Raw genomic sequence first — 15,036 nt, 5'->3', positions numbered from 1 at the left:
ATTGAGGGTAAATATATTTATATGTTTTCAAATTTAGGGAAGATATTGCAGAACAGCACCAGAGGACTGATGTTCTTTTTTATGAACCTGCTGCCATTTACAAAATATGAAGTGTTTGTAACTGCTGAAACAATGGTTGGACTTGGACCAAAATCGAGTGCTGAAATCACTACATCATCAGAAGGTAACGTTAAAGGATGTAGTGGAAAATTGTTGCACATCATTGAAATAGTAGCATGCATCTTGTAACTGGTAGGTTTTTGATTATTTTCATTTTACTTTGCATTTCTGGTTAGTCAATGAAATGGAAGCTTCGCTGACTGCTAAAATAATGGTTCTATGTAAGAGAGATCATGTTAAACACTGAGACAGAAGGACGGCGTGTGGTTAATGAGGTCTTTCTATTTGCTGCTGCTGAATTTTATTAACTGCCACAATAAAGTACATCCCAAAATGCTCCTCGAATAACACACAAATTGTTGAATTGTAGCTAAAGTCAGAAAAAGCAGGAAAACAGAAGAAAAGAAGATTAACTGGAGGTTATTTTGGTAATAAAATAAAAGTAATGGCTGTTGTGTGAATCAGACACATCTACTTGTGAGTGTGATTTTAACACACAATTTTGGTCCCAGTTGAAACTGATAACTTGAAGTTGCCCGTGGAGTGTTAAATCAGACACCTGCAAGTTTAAAACTCAAATCCTAATTAAACATTATTTTCATTAAGCAGTCTTGTTGAGCTACTGTCACATTCACTGTCCCAAAGATGTGACATGTGCTGGTTGACACACCGCGTGATGTTTCAGCATGACTCAGGGACTATCTAAGAGTGTAATCTCAGGCACTACACCAGACATCTTGATGGAGAAGGGTGAAAAGGTGTTCAACAACCCAACCGGAATGATATCTAACTCGTTCTCCTGGCCCTTTCACCCTTCTTTCCTGCATTAATGGATGGCCTCATCTTTCCTTCCTTATACACCTGAACACTAAGGCAAATGTCCATCACCAAGTTGGTGACCAAATGTTTCCTTACTCTTGGTAACTCCTAGGAAACTGTCCAATAAGAGAGCAGCACAGCATCTACTAATTTTAGATGAAGCCCTCAGAGAGTTCCCAGAATTAATGTTGATGGCTGGTAAAGTCTGACAAAGTATGTCAGAAAGTCTTCCAATCTAGCAGCAAGTGGACAGTAAAAGGTGATTTTCATTTAAGTAGTGCTGAAAATTCTCAGTGTAGTATTTTCCTGGATGATCACTTCTGATACCCTTTAGTAATTGTCACTCCTACCGTTTTGTGGTAATGAGTAAGGATTGTTTAAGATAGTTTGCTTTCACAAATCGTCCTTTGTCTTTTCTTTGTTTTGGTAATGATTAGTGGTAGAGGATACACACCATAGCGTGTCTACAGAAGAGACACCTTTGAGTAAAGGAGAAGACATTATAGCAGTAAGTGGAAATACATTTCATGAGGCATATTATTAAGACCTTAGGGAACTGATGCAGATGAATTTACTCCCTTCAAAAGGTAGAAGATAAAAGCTAGTAGAACTCGGTTCCACCCACAGACTTTGTGGGCTATCAGTAGAATGGGTGAGACCAATGTAATGCGAACAATGTAATACCTTGTACAACATCTCCACTCAAGCTTTATTTTCACCTTAATGAACCAATTATAGATCATGTATACAAGTCTACTATATTTACTATTACTGGATCTCCTCCCAAGTCTCTGATTTCACAAATGTAGATGGTCTGGATGTTTCACTTTTCACAGACTGAACTTTCTATGGATTTGGCAGAATGCTAGATCTTTCACTTGAGGGCTGTTGATCTTGGTCTGATCTGTGGATTATTTCGCTGCTGAAGGATCTATTATCTCTCAGATATCCTTTGCAGAGGAAATTACGTTGCTGTTGGTCTTCTACCTTATCTGAAGGACCTTTCATCTGAATTTCATTTACTGAGGAACCTTTCTCCGCTACTCACAATATTATCTGGTAACATCATTCGGCTAACCCTTAACCTCATGAATGTTCACCCCGGAGGACTTTCTCCCCTTTTAAATCCTGAACTTCTGGATCAGGCTGTATCTTTCTCATTGAAACAGCTACTCTCTTTTTTACAGTATGCTGGATGCTTAAACCAGGCAATTTATTCTTTTTAGCCATATTGTGGGTATTGGTTTGATTTCTATGGGTCATATGCAATTCCTCTTCATTGATTTATAATGAAATGATGTGGAAGTGCCAGTGTTGGACTGGGGTGGATAAAGTTAAAATTCACACAACACCAGGTTCTAGTCCAACAGGTTTATTTGGAAGTACAAGCTTTTGGAGCGCTGCTCCTTCGTCAGATACCTTCATCAATGCTCTGAAAGCTTGTACTTCCAAATAAACCTGTTGCTTTATAATGAAGACATCTGCAGTCAGCCTTTGTGGTTAGTTGATTGTGGAAGTAGACTTCTATATGCTCTCAGTTTTGTTGTTGAAAGATTACTGTTCACAAAGCACAAACTCTGTCACCGGCATTGAGTGTTCTGTTGTATCAGTCTATTCTCCAAACTATTCCATCGTCAGAACAACATCAGTGAAATATCCTTGAATAAGGTCAAGTGTGTTTTGCTGCTCACATTTGCTATCATTACATGCTTCGCCTTGAAGGCTTTGCACAGTTTTAGCTTTTGATCTGCCTTCAATGATGACAGGAATGTTTTCCAGTCTTGACTGTTGTATGTACATCTTACATATGAGGCACAGAGAGTGTGTGAATAGCTGAAGGAGTCGAGGAAGAGCCTGGTGGAAAGGGAGGGATGAGAAATTGCCAATGTGTGGCAAAATTCCAGAGGGCCAGGAACCTGGTAGAAACAAAATGGACACTAAGACTGACAATATGTACAGGCCATCCTCCCAACTGTGTTCTAATTGGGGACTTAGTCCCAACATAATCTCCCTTCTGCCATGTTTTCCCACTCATCCCCAGAAGAAGAGAGAATTTGGGGGTTACGTGTAAGGTCTGAAGGTGTTAAAATCATTATTAAGCTATGAATGCAAATTGTCCAGCAGAAAAATAAACTCCTGTTCTCTAAGGTACAAAACATTGCATGGAACTTTCTGTTTACTTTACTGTGCTTCCTCTTGCTTTGTTCCAAAGATTTGTTAATCAGAAATGGCTTCCAATTTTGCTAAAGGATCCAGGTCTAAAACCACAAAATGATTTTGTTTAAAATGTTAATTGACAGTCAAGTGTGAACCCAACTGCAATTTTTTTATGGTGCTACTTTCCACCTTTTTTGTTATTAATCTGCATCAAATGCATAATGAACATTTCAAAAATAATGTTCAAAATTTGTTCCAGGATTTTAAAAAATCTATTAAAGTAAAAATATAAACATTATTGATCTGCTACCATTAGATGGCAGTCATTGACAGAGTTGCTACCCTATCCACAAGAGTATCTCAGTCCTACTTAAGAGAACAAAACTAAATGTTGTTTTCTGATTACTTCTTACAGGAAGTGTGATTCAAATGTTTTGTTTCTTTGGATGTTAAATCAGTTGATGGGTGCCATCCGACTTGACCTTTAGTTTGTCAGTATTTTGGAAGCTTGGATTTAAATGTACTAACTTTATCTGAAGCTTTCAGAATTTCCCAAATATTGACAGAATACCCCCCAACCTGCCGTCTTAAATTCCTATTGTGGCTTAGTTCTCAGTTCAAGACAAAAACAGAAATTGCTGGAGAAATTCAGCAGCATCTGTGGGAAGAAAGCAGAGTTAACATTTTCAGTCTGGTGACTCTTCGTCAGAACACATGCCTCAGTTCCCTGACTTAATGTTTGAAGAAAATGAAGAGGGGAATTTTTAACATGGATGGTGCATGTATTTAGGCACAGATGGAAGCTAAATCAAGGAAAGGCTTGAGTTGTCTGTGAGCTTCAACCCATCGACTTCTGTATTTTAGTCCAACACACAAAGGTGTGTGCAGGAAAGCTCCTAAGGGAGAGGCGAGTAATTAATTTCAATTTGTTAATCATTCAGTAAGAGTGATATTAGCACATTTTTTGGTCATATAAAGGGTGGATTCAAGATTTCTCAGGCTATGGGAATCACTGGTAAGAGCAAGATGAGAATACAGTGGCAGTTTAGAGAACTGAATATGTAACAAACCAAAAAAAAATTACTCCTTAAAATTTGCAAATTTTCTGAAGAGTCACAATCTGACACGTAAGGGTCAGTTCAGCACTTCTTCAGAAATATGGAACCGTACTTCCATTCTGACAGTTCTTTTTAGAGCAGAACTATAAAAGGGAACTAAACCAAGTCTCCCTTTCAAAGCAGCCAATTGCTGTATTCCGAAATTTAAAGATTCTGACAGCAACTTTGACAGCTGCTGTCAAATCACAAGTACATAAAGGAAACTGTGATTAGGGTGCTGGGAGGGTAGAGTGCCAGGTAAGAAGAATGTCAGCTGAGATGTATACCACCTGTGAACAGATTAGAATGCCAGATAAGTAGAGGGAAGAGTGCTAGGTTAGCAGTATGTTAGCTGGGTGGTATTTCAGGTAAGTAGATACTAGCTGGATATGGTGTCACCTAGGGAGGGGGTATGCACCAGGGTTATGACATCAGACAGATAGAGGAATTGTTTGCGAGGTGACAGGTGCCAGCTGGATAGGGTGTCAGAAGGGAGTGGGTAGGGTGCCAGGGGTAGGATGCCAGATGAGTGAAAAGTGGAATGCCAAGTAGTTAAGGTGCCAGCTGTGTAAGGGGTAGGCTGCCAGCTGGTTAGGATACAGAGTGGTTAGGGTACTAGTGTGACAGCCTCTGGGCCATATATGGACTCTTGTGAGTCTCTGCAGATCCCCTCTTTCCCTTGGAGCTACCGATCTATTATCAGCAGACTGATGGCTCATCCAATTCATGATGCTCAGCCTGCCCTCACTACACATGGTGCTTCTGTTGTTGTGGTTATCAACTTAATCCTCAGCTGAGGTCCATAGAATCACAATGTATGTGACAATGTATCAGATAGATCAGAGATCCAAAATGTACATCAGAACTGTAAAACTCCAGGGTGTATAAAGTAATTTGTCAGCATGAATGTTGTGAACAAATCCTTTCACGTAAGCAAGTGCAACCAGCTGTGAGTACTGAGTACTTACTGACATAGTTCCTTGTTTTGATGAGATCCCCCTTTAAGTTTTATTAAGCATCACTTACTTCTCACTTTTCTTTCACTGGCAAGTTTCAGGAAGCATAGGATAAAATTAAATTTCATATTAATATGGCTGTAATTAAGTGATTAACCTATTGAAATTGTAGCTCATCTCTCTTGAGGAGATCGCTCAAATTTAACCAAAACCACTGTGGTTTAGTGAGGAAACTGGTCAGTTGACACATTTATGTTTCTTTAGGATTTCATCCAAATCTATGTGGTCACCAATGTTACAATGTTCTTGTCAGTATGGCCTGAATATCCATAGATTCATTATTACAGTGCACATTCAGCAAAATTACCTAGTATTGTGATAGACCAATCTTTGGCTCAAAGAATAGGAATTACTTTGCTGTCCATCTTTTTCATTTCTCACCTGCAACTGTTCTCTTCTGACTGTTGTTGGGACGTGCTTACTAATAGCCATTCACTATTGCATTACAGCGATCATTTTTAAAAACTGATCTGGGATAGTAAAGGTCAGGGAATTCAAAGATTATGAACACCAGAGCAGATTCTGTTTCCAACCCATACTGAAAGTAGACAAGCAGGAGGCTGGAAGAACTCAGCAAGCCAGGCATCAATAGGAGGTGGAGAAGTCAATGTTTCAGGTATAACCCTGCCTCAGAAATGGAGGTAGGGATAGGGGAAGCTGCAAATAAAGAGACATGTCGGGGAGGGTATGGGTGGGAAGAGGGGTGGAATAGTGAGGTAGTAGTTGATGAACACAGGTAGTGAGGCTGGCCTGGTTGGTCAATGGGAGGAATTAATCCGGTCGGTAGCTGTCTCTCACTTGTCTACTTTAGGTTCCAGCATCTGCAGTTTTTTAGTCTCTCCAACCAGGTCATACCCACCTATCACACTGTTCACCGATCACTACCTCACCATTCTGCTCCCCTCCCAACCCAAAACACTTCCCCAGCTCTCTTCATCTGCAGCTTCCACTCCCCCCACCTCCATTCCTAAAGAAGGGTTATACCCGAAACTGTCCCACCTCCTGATGTTGCCCAGCTTGCTGTGTTCTTCAAGCCTCCTGCTTGTCTACTATGGATTCCAGCATCTGCAGTTTTTTTGCCTCCATCTCATATTGGAGCACACACATTTCAACACCTTCAGTAAAATATTTACCTCTCTAACTCATGTGGACTCAGCTCAACTACAACATTATTGAGATCAATTAACTGATTGCACACTGAGTATTCAAGTCCAAACTCAAGCTGTATGGCTTATTATTGCAAAAAATGTGTTTTTTTCTACTGTAGTATTGGTGAACCATGGAATTCTGTTTTCATATTTATTGTCACCTTTTACTTTTGCTGTATTATACATAATTTGCAACTTGATGGGTGGACAAGTGACCTGTTCCTGATTTGCCAGTGATGCTTTTGATCTGTTTTGCAATAGATGCCTACTCATATTTTAATTTATCTTCAAAGTCTAAAAGGTTGGTTGAGAATTGGGCATTCGGATGCTGATCCTTCCTCTCCATTAAAGCTTCATATCCTCTAGCTTAATCAAAATTATTTTCGATTATTTGAACTGCAATGTGAGAACTTTAGTGCAGAATAGGAAAATCATAATGTGAAATAGATTTGTAAAATTACTTGTAATGGCAATTATGGCTCAAATCCTAATCTGTAATTTATGTCTGTACCCTATTAAAGTATTGAATATACAAAATAGAAACATGTTTACATTTGAACTATTCATTGTTTTAGTTCCAGGAGAAGTATTTGATTTTAAAGCAACAGAGGTTGAAGCTAAATCTGCAAGATTGGAATGGGGAAAGCCTCGTCAACCAAATGGAATTATTATTCAATATCAAATCACTGTCTTTCTAAAGGAGTCTAAGATATCTGTACAAAATATAATCTTGACAGAAAACAATCAGGTATGCTGTTTATTTTATTTTTCCTGGATGTTATAAACTTAAACAACATATAGTTATTTTATATTTTTTATTAGTTAAGTTTCACACTGTAGACGTGTTCCCTCATGTGGGGTTTGATGTTTAATCATCTTTCCCTTTATCTTCATTTGGATATAGGAAACCAACTATGGATTCATTCTTATATAAAAGCATTGCTCAAAGACAGTTAAGGGCAAGTCATGACTGACAAATTCGAATGAGTTCTTTGACGAGGTAACACAGGCAGTGGATGGGTGTAGTGCTCTGGATGTTGTATATTTGGACTTTCAGAAGCCACTTGATATGGTGCCACATGGTAGGTTGGTTAGAAAATTACAAAATGTTAGGGATTGATGGTCATCGGCAGTATAGATTAGAAGTTGGCTAAAAGAGCGTGGGTATAGATGGGCAGTTTCTGAGACTGGAGACGAGTTGAAGGTGGGGTTCTGAAGGAATCAGTGTTAGGACCCCTTGCGTTTTTTGATTTATATAAATTATTTGAATATGAGTGTTGAGGGGTAAATCTCTTCAGAGAGGCATCAAATTCAGAGAGACATTGACAAGTTGGCCAAATGGGCAGCCACCTGGCAGATGATTTTCAATGCAGAGAAATGCAAAGCAATGCATTTTGGTAGAAAAAGCATGGAGAGGCTCACTGATTCAACCTTGAGGGGAATATAGGGGCAGAGGGACTTGGGTTTCATGGGCTACTTCTCTGAAGGTGGCCAGGCAATTTGAAACAGTTATTAAAAAGGCTGATAGGATCCTTGAATTTATAAATAGAGGCATAGAGTATAAAAGCAACGAAGTGGTGCTACACTTCTACAAATCATTGGTCAGTCCAAATTTGGAGAATTGTTTTCAGTTCTGGGTATCTTATTTAAGTAAGGATGTTAAACCCTTGGAGAGAGTGCAAAAAGGTGACTTACCAAAATGATACCAGGAATGAGGGTTTTGAGATACAGGAAAGATGAGAGAAATTGGGCATATTGCCTTGGGGGAAAGAAGATTAAAAGGTGACCTTGTTGAGTTTGATTTTCTGTTGTCATAGGTACCAAGATACAGTGAAAAGTATTTTGTGTGCTATATGGGCAGATCATACTATATAAAGTGCATCAGGGTAGCAGAACAGAGTGCAAAATATAGTGTTACCATCACAGACAAGATGCAAGAGATATATCAGTATTAATATTTGAGAGGTCTGTTCAAAAGTCTAATAACAGCGGGGAGGAAGCTGTTCTTGAATCCATTTGTACATGTTTTCAAACTTTTAGATCTTCTGCCTGACGGAAGAGGACGGAAGAGAGTATAACCAAGGTGGGCGGGGTCTTTGATTATGTTGGTTGTTTTCCCGAGGCAGTGAGAAGTATGGATGGAGTCAATGGATGGGAGGCTGGTTTGCATCATGGACTGGGCTGTGTTTATGACTCTAGTTTCTTGCGATCTTAGGAACAGCAGTTGCCATACCACACTGTGATGCATTTAGATAGGATACTTTCTAGGGTACATCTATAAAAATTGGTAAAAGACCTTGTGGACATGCTGAATTTCCTTAGCCTCCAAAAAAGTAGAGATGTTATTGTGCTTTCTTGACCATTGCATTGACATGGGTGGGCCAAAACAGATTATTGCAATTGTAAACAATTTTGACAGCATAAAGAAGGATGTTCTATTTCCACTAGTTGGTATGTCAGTAACTCGGGCTCACAACTTCAGGATTGTCAGCAAGAGATTTAGGTGTGAGACAGGAGAAACTTCTCTTCTCAGAGAGTTGTTAGGATTTGGAATGCGCTGCCATGGAGAGTGGTGAAGATTCTTTCAAAGGAAATTTCTAAAGAGATATGTGTATATATTTGAAAGTGATGAATTTAGAGGACTATGGAGATGGGGCTGGTGAATGGTACTAACTGGGTAGCTCTTTAGGCAGCCACGATTGACGCAGTGAGTCAATTGCCTCCTCTGTACTGTAACTTTCTCTGATTCTATAGCCCAAGAACTCATTAGGCCTAATTGAAATAATAACCAGAGGGGTGGCAGGTTAGAGCAGTCATAGAATACCTTGGCAACAGTTCCTTGAAATTGGAATTTCAAATTAAACTTGAGATATGATTACAATATGAATATTCTACAAATTATTTAATAGAAAAATAGTTTGAATGGTAAACTAGGAAAGTTGGACTGGATAGGAGGGTTAGAAAGGAGAACATTGGAAAAAAGCTGTCATTGATTTACAAATTCAATATTCTGTGCATTCCTTCTTGATCAAGTCAAGCTGATATCTTAAACTATCTGAATGACTATTATACAGTCAAAATTATACTGCTCAATAACTATGACATGGGGTGGGGAGGTGTGTAAGGAGTGGAAGTTAATGGAGGGTGAATTCTAACAAAGACTTGTAGTAACCTTAATTGGATATTCATGTCTTTTGCATGTTTACTTCTTCAGCTACTCTTTAAAGGCAAACGGAGCCTACATTTATTGAAGTAAGGACAAATACCAACATTAAGCTGCCTTATCTCCCAGCATGTGCATATACAGAACACCATTTGTAACTCTTTTGTTCCATTCAGCTTCATTTTGCTTATCATGGTAAAAGTAAATAGTGAATATGCCAGACAATATTCTATTACAGAAAGCCAGACAGTGATGGATAGGACTACAATTGTTCAGAACAAAAGCCCAAATATTTGTTTTGAACCCTAGTTGGATTGAAAGTGACTCATTTACCTTTAAATGTTCTTCTGCGCTAGAAATTCTTGGACAAGGGGCCTCCTGTAACTTATCTGTCCAGGAATCCAAATATCTAAGAACAAGTAAAAATCAGCTTAGAAACTGCACCCCTTCTGCAGCATTCAGTATGACATGCTCTGTATCTCGAAGCTCCAGTAATACAACCAGCCACTTTGACAGCTTCAGTGAAATGGTAAATATGTAAGATGTCTCACAAAGAAACAGGGTAGTGCCAGCAGGCACCTTGAAGAGAGAAGGAATCACATATAGGCACCCCAGAAATCTCTTCTCAATCATCCAGACATATCAGGATCCCCTCCACCTCGACCCTATCTAAATCCCAACCCTGTAATGAATGAGGGTGAGCCTGTAACTGGAGAAGCCACTATAAATACATCTGTGTGCTCTCACCACAAGCGCTCCCATATTCAATTACCCAAATATTCCAGGCTAATAGGCTCCAGTATTGAGGAGGCTCCCATCACTACAGCTACAGATCCAGGGACTCCACCTAGACTTGTAGTCAGGCAAAGGGAAAACATATTTTCTGAGGACACATAGATGGCTTCTATAAATAAATATGCTGTTTAAATCATCATGTGCTTGATCAACTATCATTTTAGCTGGCTACATGGCTACCATGTCATATTTAATACCCTCTTCATACATTACAAGAAGTATAGAAATTATAGTGGTGAGTCACTGCTCATCTCTGAGAAGTATCCTGGACAACAATAGATTTCAGACAAAAATAAATGAAGAATTTATGGAAATCAGAAACAAATCATTGGGATTTCTCTCTCCTAGGCTATTGCCTAGGTTTCTTTCTCCACAATTGACCCTCCCCTTGCTTGAAACCTCCAGACATATCTGGTCTTGTCTATATTTTATGAATCTTTACTGTTGCTTCCTAAATCCAGATTTGTCTTTCCTCACCCCCGTTTGAATATTTCCAATCTGGTTTCTTTCCCTGCCTGAGCAGTGAAACAGCCTTAATGAAAATCATAAATGGGATTGTCTATAACTGACCATAATGCATTATCCATTCTTGGCATGTCTGTGGAATTTCCAGCAGCTCTTCCACAACTCTGGCCTGTTATAAAAACAAAAAATATTAGCAATACTGAGAAAATCAGGTAGCAGTTGTGGAGCGAGAAACAGTATTCATTTCAGCTTAATGCCCTTTCATCAAAGCTAGGTAAAACTGGAAATGAAATACACTTAGTCTGCATATAATTTGAGGTATGATTCAAGCAAATCCCTTCCCCAGGGGGTGAGAAGCCTCTGTAGTTGTTGCAGTTTTCTTTGTTGCCATTTATTTTTGTATGGCAAATTTTGCATCCTGCATCTCATGTGGAACAGAGCTTACCTTCCAGCAGAAAAAGACAAACCCATGAAAGGGGACAATGGATCAAATTTTTCTTGCTTGAGCAATCCAAATGGGATTCTATCCCGGCTAAGTGCCCTTCTTTTTGAAAGGCATGAAGCCTCCTTGAGTTCAAGTGTTGAGGGTTCTTCATCTATTTTCAACATGGCAGGAAGCTCTGGTCAAGGTGTAAAATATAGACCAAAGGATGTCTGACTCATTGGAGTATAGCTTACAGTAGTGGTCAGGCCACTGTGTTTACTTCTCATGGTGAGTACTTCAATTTCTGCTGACTTCAGAGAAGCAACTTTAGCGATGGGAGGACAAGTGCACCCACTCAAGACCTTCATTAATATCTCATAGGCATGGGCAGTTTGGATTTCTTGAAGTCCAAGAAACATGTTGATCCAGTGTTTATTTATGCAGTATCATCCTGTCTTTTGCACATCAGTCTTGGCTACTTTCATGCTGTACAGCAGTTTAGTGGTTGGGTTTATGAATGTGACATGTGGACTGTTTTTTACATCAGTGATGGATATGTCAGCTGAGTAGATGCAAACCTCAAATCATAACACATAGCAATTACTGTTAAATAACATAAAATAATACGAGAGATAGGGAATAACAACAATAGAACCTAAAACTTTGAACTTAACACCATTATGTTTAAGGACAACAAGAAATGTGAGAGCTTAAAATAAGAAGACAGTACTTATCTCCTAGTGGTCACCTGGGATCCACCTCCTTCTTTCATTTATCCTGCTGGCTGTTGCTTCCTATATCAGTTTCAGTTAAGTAGAAACAAAGTTAAATGAAATCACATGTACATTCCTGAAGAAGGGCTTATGCCCGAAACGTCGATTCTCCTGTTCCTTGGATGCTGCCTGACCTGCTGCGCTTTTCCAGCAACACATTTTCAGCTCTGATCTTCAGCATCTGCAGCCCTCACTTTCTCCTGTACAATTAGGTAATCAAGATAAATATATATCCAGTAAATCAGGGAATTTGAGGAGCTAAATTTATAATTGATAGTTATTTGATACTAATGTTCTGATGAAACAACTAAATGGGTAATTCGTACAACCTTGATTTGTTCAAATATTTAAGTTATTGAAAAATATATTCATGGATTTTTTTAAAATTCTAGAATATGAATATGGGAAACTCTACTGAACCAAAACTTCCTGGTATGTTGGTCACAGTCTCCACTACGTTGACTTCAAAAACTGATGCGATATTTACAGACGTGGATGAAGGATCTGCTGAGCTGATGTCTGATTCCTCATCTTTCGAACCTGCAGTGACTTTACCGACTTTTTCACCAGATAAGGAATTAACCCCTGTTAATTCAGACTTGCCTGAGACAACTACTGTACATGAAAAAAGCATGACTGCATCTGTGCCTGATCAACTAACATCACATGCAATCACTTATTCTAAACCTTCAATGCCTATTACCGCACACTCAATGGCTGCTACTGGATTCTCTGAATCATTTACTAAACCAACAACCTCTAGTTTCTTGGGGCTCTTTGAATCTCATCCTGCAATCAACATGACTCTCAAGCTGAGATCAGTGTTGCATAAAAGATCACTTACTGCAGTTGTCAAGGCAGGTGGAATTTCTCTGCCTTCAAGTGCTTCACCATTTCTTCCTCAATGGAAGCTTCTGGCTAATGGCCTTCAAAATATCACTGCTAGTAAGTAGGTCACTGCTCCATTATGTAGTGACAACAGGTGCTAATGACCTAGTGACATGGCGATGTAATTAGTATATACACTTGCTCTTGAAAGTCACAAAGCATTTTTAAAGATTGTATGTTTTCAAAGCATAAGCAAAGGTTCTTCTTTCTAAAGTGAGAAAAAAGTATTAAATTATTCCAGGTTGTTAGAATACAAATACATTTTACAAGTGTTTTTCATTGTTTATAACAATTTTAACTTCGTTATTTTTCTATTTAAAGCCAGCCGTTTCTGTTAATGTTAGTGGGACAATCTTAAAAGCTTTTTAAACTGTGCTCATATAAAAATAAGATGAATAAACTGGGATTTATTTCACTGGAGATTGAGGGGTGACCTGATAGAGGTTTATAACATCGTGAGGGGCATAGATAAGGTGAATAGGTGGGGGAGTTCAAAACTAGGGAGCATATTTTTACGGTGAGAGGAGAAAGATTCAAAAAGGACACGAGGGGCAACATTTTACACAGACAGAGTGGTTAGTGTGTGGAATGAACTGCCAGAGGAAGTGGTGGATGCAGATACAGTTACAATGTTTAAAAGAAGACATTTGGACTAAGCACATGAATAGGAAAGGTTTGGAGGGATATAGGCAGGTGGGATTAGTTTAGTTTGGAAACATGGGCTAGTTGGACTGAAGGAGCTGTTTCCATGATGTATGACTCTATGACTCTTAACTTCCTGCTGACTTTTTCTTACTTTTTAAAGGCTTATTTTGTTTTTCCAATCCATCTATGAATTTTACTCACTGTGAGAATGATTACATTCGGCAAGGTTTTCTTCTTCTACTTTATGCAGAGAGTGAAAGCAGGCTCCAGGTCATTGACCCTACATCTGAACAGCTGTCATATGTTGTGAAAGAACTTGTACCTCATACTGATTACATTATCAGAGTGTCAGCATTCACTAATGTTGGAGAAGGACCACCAACCTACATTACCTTAAAGACACGAGAATATGGTATGTTACCAAAGAAACCATGATCTTTGTTTTAGAAATGAAAATGATGTCACAGATTTTTTGAAGTTAACTAAACATTTTTCTTTGGTGGTTTTAGTGCCAAGTTCAGTGCAGAATATAACATATGAAAATATCACTTCTACATCTATTCTGATATTATGGGACCCACCTGTTATTCCGAATGGCATTATAACTCATTACACTATCTATGCTGTGGAGGAAGGCACAACTGAGGCATTTCAAGAAGTTGTAATCAGTAACAACATTACTCTAACAGGTATTTTAAATAAATAAATGCTTGTAACTTAGACACAAAGTTGACCATCATGTTTTTAGAACTTTTTTAGAACTAATTAAACCTATTTGAGACATTATTTATTCAGGCCAAATTGAAAAGCTCATTGAAAAATACCTATAATGGGACTGTATTTAGAAATCTGTTAAAAATCACACAACACCAGGTTATAGTCCAACAGGTTTATTTGGAAACACTAGCTTTCGAAGTGCTGCTTCTTCATCAGGTGGTTGTCACCTGATGAAGAAGCAGTGCATCAAAAGCGAGTGCTTCCAAATAAACCTGTTGGACTATAACCTGGTGTTGTGTGATTTTTAACTTTGTCCACACCAGTCCAACACTGGCTCCTCCAAACTTTAGAAATCTGAACTGCAAATCATCCTGCACTAAAATCCATGGAGGGTAATCTGTGGCCAAAGCTCTTTCAATCCAAGATAAAAGTAAAGAAGATGTATTCTACTGTTGGGAGCAAGACATACATGAGTGTGATCATCACACATTTACTGGAAGGGGCATCGAGCAAAGCATGAGCTCTGAGAGATACTGCTTCAAATATCATGTACACCATTGCACTTTTACATTCAGTCTTTCATTGTGCTCAAGCTGATTAACAGATGTTTTTGCTCGGAGAGGTGACAGCTAAAGACGATGAAGTAGATGTTGAAGTATTCAAACCATGGTTGTTCTATTTCATTAAGGTATTTCTCTGTAGGCTAAGCAGCCATGTTTGCTGAGTTCTCTTAATAGCCATTCATTCAGCACTGGCATGCATAGACATTATGGATATTTCTCAGTAGTAATTATGGAGGCAAATCTTCT

The 15,036-nt window shown here is 38.7% G+C and overlaps 1 protein-coding gene across 1 annotated transcript in view; it reads left to right on the top strand.

The window, feature by feature from the left end:
- Positions 1–15,036, top strand: part of ptprq (protein tyrosine phosphatase receptor type Q) — a 206,953-nt gene that overhangs the window by 78,839 nt on the left and 113,078 nt on the right. Inside the window, exons 24-28 of the mRNA XM_087997157.1 lie at positions 38–184; positions 6,933–7,105; positions 12,370–12,922; positions 13,761–13,922; positions 14,020–14,199. Of these exons, the coding sequence (XP_087853283.1) occupies positions 38–184; positions 6,933–7,105; positions 12,370–12,922; positions 13,761–13,922; positions 14,020–14,199 (1,215 nt within the window). The remainder of the gene's footprint in view (positions 1–37; positions 185–6,932; positions 7,106–12,369; positions 12,923–13,760; positions 13,923–14,019; positions 14,200–15,036) is intronic.

The sequence above is a fragment of the Chiloscyllium plagiosum genome, unplaced genomic scaffold (assembly GCF_037043375.1).
Source record: "Chiloscyllium plagiosum isolate Xiang-an unplaced genomic scaffold, Cpla_swu_hap1 HiC_scaffold_19, whole genome shotgun sequence".
Classification (NCBI taxonomy): domain Eukaryota; kingdom Metazoa; phylum Chordata; class Chondrichthyes; order Orectolobiformes; family Hemiscylliidae; genus Chiloscyllium; species Chiloscyllium plagiosum.
The sequence above is the reverse complement of the archived record's forward strand: the minus strand, read 5'-3'. Positions and strand labels throughout refer to the sequence as shown.